This window comes from Brassica oleracea, unplaced genomic scaffold (assembly GCF_000695525.1).
Source record: "Brassica oleracea var. oleracea cultivar TO1000 unplaced genomic scaffold, BOL UnpScaffold01633, whole genome shotgun sequence".
Classification (NCBI taxonomy): domain Eukaryota; kingdom Viridiplantae; phylum Streptophyta; class Magnoliopsida; order Brassicales; family Brassicaceae; genus Brassica; species Brassica oleracea.
In genome coordinates, this window is record NW_013618166.1 from 1 (window position 1) to 5,108 (window position 5,108).

At 36.9% G+C, this 5,108-nt stretch overlaps 1 protein-coding gene across 1 annotated transcript; it reads right to left on the reverse strand.

The window, feature by feature from the left end:
* Positions 1 to 526: 526 nt before the first annotated feature.
* On the reverse strand, positions 527 to 2,118 carry LOC106321430. Its single transcript, XM_013759696.1, has 2 exons — positions 947 to 2,118; positions 527 to 845 (listed from the first exon to the last, which is right to left on the reverse strand). Exons 1-2 carry the CDS (start codon positions 2,116 to 2,118, stop codon positions 527 to 529), a joined length of 1,491 nt encoding a protein of 496 aa, XP_013615150.1.
* Between the last annotated feature and the right edge of the window lie 2,990 nt (positions 2,119 to 5,108).

Genomic DNA, 5,108 nt, shown 5'->3' on the forward strand with positions numbered 1-5,108 from the left:
AGATTCTCCCTCTTTGATCCTCTTCCGCTTGTTAAGTAAGTTTGAGTTAAATTGAAGATACACTCAACTGTTCATTTGATCAACATCTAGTCTATTCCTCTCACTCTTGTGAATCTACCACATTAGAGAAGCTATAGTTATAGAATTAATATTGACCAAATTAAGGAGCCTAATAGAAGTTAATACACTGCACAATGAACAAACCTCTTGGAATGTACACCAGTTTCGTTGACAACCAGATGAGCTAGAAGTTAAAGAGAGAACCTTCCTTGCTAGTATTGCCAAATTACGCACAGTACATCCATACATCGACCACCAATGCTCTACAAAATACCAATTGCAAAATAAGTGGTAACTTTACAAACATGATGCTATTGAAAAGGCGAGAGAACAAACGTAGATTAAACTCGTCCGTGTTTTGTTCACATCCTCTCAAAGCATAAGGTTTTCCGAAAAAAATAAGTTTATCCTGAGAAACTCTAAACTCGTGGTTGACGAGTTTTTCTTTTTTCTCGAACTCACCATCTTAAAAAGTCTCAACACAAATGAGAAAGCCATTCATGAGTGTCTCATCCGGCTTAACGTCTGGTTTGTTGTAGAAATAGTAAGGATTCAACAAGTAGGCAGCCAAATGCAACGGAGAATCTAATCTGCCTTTAATTTTCACATCAATGATCTCGAGGATAGGCTGATAGTACCTTCCAAGTTGTTGGTAGCAGCTTTGATAGATTTTTTTGGCTTCTACTAATTCTCCATAGATAAACCCCATTGACGTTTTTTTCTCTCCATCAACCATCTTGAGAACTTTGGCCAAAGGCTCCAAAACGTTCACAACTCGCGAGACTCTGTTCCAAAACGCAGGACGCAGCAGGTGTAGTAAGAAATTCTACCTTTCATATAACTGGAATCCTTGCATCTATCTCATGTATCGCTTATAAATATTGACTTTAGTTGTTGTTTGTTCTCCAACAAGCTTTGCAAAATCAAGAAGGTCGTAGCAAATCTTGTGACTCTAGATATCACGATATCCTTTTCCTTTGTGTGATGTCTCATCATAGCTAACGTTTTCTCATGAGCGTATATTAACAGTGTCAAAGCTTTGGCTTTATCAATGGAGTTTGAGATATTTGGCAACTTAACAATGTCTTCAAACATCAAATTAACTGTGTGAGCAGCGCATGATGACCAGAATATGCATGGTCTCTTCTCTTTCAACATCTTTGCTGCCGCTAAGTTGTAGTCCGCACTGTCCGTTATAACCTGAACAACCTTCTCAGGACCAACGTCCTCTATGCATTTATCTGCGTACTCAAAGATAGATGTACCGGTCTGAGATTGTTTTGAAGAAAGATAGAATCTCCCTCCTCTTGAATTCATACACAGATTCATTACGTTCTTCTTTGTGTCACTCCATGTATCCATCAGTATAGAGCAACCATTCCGTTCCCGTTCTATCTCTAGACTCTTCAGTTTCTCCTTAACTATTTTTTCTTCTTCTGTCAACAATGTTTCCCACAGTTCACACTGGCTTGGAGGAACCGAACCAGGTCCCAATTGTCCTAAAGCTTCACAAAACGACCTAATATAATCACTGTCAATGGCGTTAAAAGGAAGACCAGCCTGATATATCCATCTAGCACATAACTGACTCACTACATGCGTGTCATTGCTATTTTCTTGTCCACCTGAAGAAACCTCCGGAGGAGTAACAGCGGTTACAAACTTATCCATTGGACCTTGAGCTATACGATGTTTCGATCTGACAAGAATCCCTTTATACACAGCCTCTATGTTCTGCACATTAACACCCACATGCAAGCTAAGCACGTCCACTTTGTTTTTCATTTTCCTTTTGTTGTTAGATGATTCCAAGACAGCTTTCATACACTTGGACTGATCTTCCTTTGAGGACCTTGGACATGAGGTAACGTTACCCTTATGGTGAGCAATATGCTCCTTAATCATGTACACACCTCCTCCCATTTCTTTCCCACACAGCTTGCATTTAACTCTATCTGGGTTTTTAGGGTCAGAAAGAAACCCATATTCCCATCCAACATCATTAGAGTTCCGCTTCAATCCAAGGGCTTCTGGATACGATGTCGAAGGCAAATCCATTTATGCAAAAACACAAGACATAACCTCCAACTATCAAGTGATGAGGTCAAAGAAGAGTACTAATAGCTAAGAGCATGTTTATTGCAATAACCCCTAGGTGGGTTTATTAGTCAATATTTTAGTATTAAAATTAAGTTAAGAGTTTATGTTAGGAAACACCTAATTTTAGTCCTCCAATAGTAGTTTCTTAAGTTAAGAGTTCTTAAAAACAATTATTAAACATTGTTTTATTGAAGCTAAAATTTATTTATTACATAAAATATAGTCAAAGATAACATTTTAAATATAGATTTTAAAATAAAAAACATAAAAAAAAAAGATTATTAAAATAAACGAAAATAATTTAAGAGAGGCTTTGAAGCTCAGTTGTTGTCTTGATCACGTCCAAATTTAGACCGCATATGTTCAACCAAATCAGCTTTCAGTTGTTGATGCACTTGTCTATCACGAATTCTAGTTCGAACACCCATCATATTGGCGATATTTGTAGGGATATCTGTTGAATACGTGAGATCCACATGTGAACTTCTGTTGCCTTCTCTTTGTTGGAATTCTGAAACATCAAATTGAGTGTATTCATCTCGTTCATCTTCTACTATCATATTATGGAGTATGATACATGCTCTCATAATATTCTCAATCTTGATTTTATCCCAAAAAAGTGCTGGATTTTTAACAATGTAAAATCGAGCTTGCATGACTCCGAAAGCACGCTCGACATCTTTTCGGACAGCTTCTTGACGTTGACCAAATAAAACTGCTTGCGGGCCTTGTGGAATTGGAATAGATTGGATAAAAGTTACTCATTTTGGATAAATACCATCGGTGAGATAGTAAGACCGAGAAATTCACTTGCGGAACTTGACTATTTATTATGTCATCAAAAACAGGTGAACGATCAAGAACATTGATATCATTTAAGGTACTTGGAGGTCCAAAAAACGCATGCCATATTCAGAGATCATATGAAGCAACCGCCTCTAAAACGATTGTGGGTTTTCCCGAACCGAGAGAATATTGCCCTTTCCAAGCGGTGGGACAATTCTTCCATTCCCAATGCATACAATCGATGCTTCCTAACTCACAGAAAAACATATATATACCAATAATAAACATTGTTGAGTTTTAGTGTTTTTTGTTGCTCATTCACTTTGATGACTCTCTACTTTCATTATCCATTCGAAAATGTCGAATCTATTTTCACAGAAATATAATGACAGCTTCAATGATTTATTTCTTCCTACGAATGACTAACATCCAAATACTCGTCAGCATCACCCTAACTAGTTTTCACCAATCTGACTTTTAGAATTACTCCAAAACATATATTGGAAAATAGATGGAGAGAAGGCTGAACATGTATGAAGGTGACATCGACGAAGTGCAGATGCTTTCTCATCTTTGGCAACTTTCACCCCATCATCAGAACAAGAACAAGAAGCTTGTTCGGTCTTGTGTCCAAACTGAAAGCTCTCTGCGTATGTTAATTGTCCAACCTGAAAATCAGAGCAACATACACAAGTTTAGCCACCATCCAAAGAAGAGAACAAGAACAAGAAAAACAAACATGAAATCAAACACGAAAGACACTTTGAAGAGAACAACAACAAGAAACACAAACTTGAACTTTAATACTTCTGAAATACAGAAAATCCATTACATGACCAGAACAACAAACACAAACAGAAACTTAAATTGCTAAGCGAAAATACAACAAACAACATATAAAGGAACTTAAACAGTTAACCATAGATGACATAAACTCAAACAGACAACAAATCATTAATCAGCTTCTTCTTTAGAACTTCCTCACACTCAGACAGTGGTTCTTTTTTTGCAATTAGGCTGTCAAGCAGAGACATCTCCGAGAGCCTTTTTTCATGGCCAGATCCTGCTGTTTAATGGACTACATTGTCTGAAACTCAGACAGCCCCTTCCCCTCAACCGTCGTCTTCTTACCACGTGCCTTAGATGCTTTAACACCCGGGGACGATTGGTGCCTTCATCAGCTTCAGAAGTCTTGCTTTCAGTTGCGTGAGAGGTTGATGATTGTGCACCATCGTCAAACTTCCTCTTTTTACTGCTTCCATCGTTTTTTCACTACAGGAAATGTGAATATTAATAGCAGCTGTTAAATGCTATAAATTTGATATAATACTGCTTCCTAAAACGCTCTGACAGTGCCCGTTATAATAGGTCGGACACTTTTGATAGCGGATTTTTCGAATGCGGATAGCAAATGTTTCGTGTTATTAATTTATTTTTTAATTATTCAAAAATTTATTAAAAAAAATTACGAAACCAAACCAAAATATAATTCATTATTAAATAATTCAAATTACTAAATCAAAAATTAATTCATAATTCATAATTAAAAATTAAATTTTATTTATTAATTAAAATCACTATACAAAGAATTGGTTTACAACTAATATCAGTTTATTTATTAACATTGGTTTATACAAAAACCCAGTTTATTAAACTAACCCTATCTAAACCAAACCTAATAAACCAACCAAAACTAAACCTAATCTACGCCGCTGCCTTCCTCCCATCGCGTGTTCTGTCGTCACCGTCGTCCTCTTCCATCTTCTTCGTCTTCCTTATGTCTGTCTTCTCCCTCTTTCTCCTTTTCTTCTTCTTGCTCGGCTCCATCTCCACCAGCACAGCTTCTTCATATCTGGCTTCTTCCTGTGACAAGAACAAACAAATCAAAACTTAAATTCCAAACACGGAGAGAGAACAATGGCTATTGAATATGGATTGCATCAGACATACCCATCAATGTTGTGACACTACGAGAACAAGAACAACCACCAGCCCCATTATCAATTCCACTTCCTCTTCCCTGTCCCTGAAGTCAAATCCCCATTTAATCAAATTACATTCTTGTCAAACAACACTAATCATTCAAAAGTCTCAAAACAAAACAAGGAACATATAACAAACCTGAGATACGGTTGGTGTTAACTAAGACCATGAATATGCAT

Excerpts from the sequence above, each read along its gene's own strand:
- LOC106321430 (XM_013759696.1), bottom strand. The coding sequence starts at position 2,118 with ATGGATTTGCCTTCGACATCGTATCCAGAAGCCCTTGGATTGAAGCGG. Across the intron at positions 846-946 it reads GAGAACAAACAACAACTAAA|AGTCTCGCGAGTTGTGAACG; the intron begins GTCAATATTTAT and ends GTTTTGGAACAG.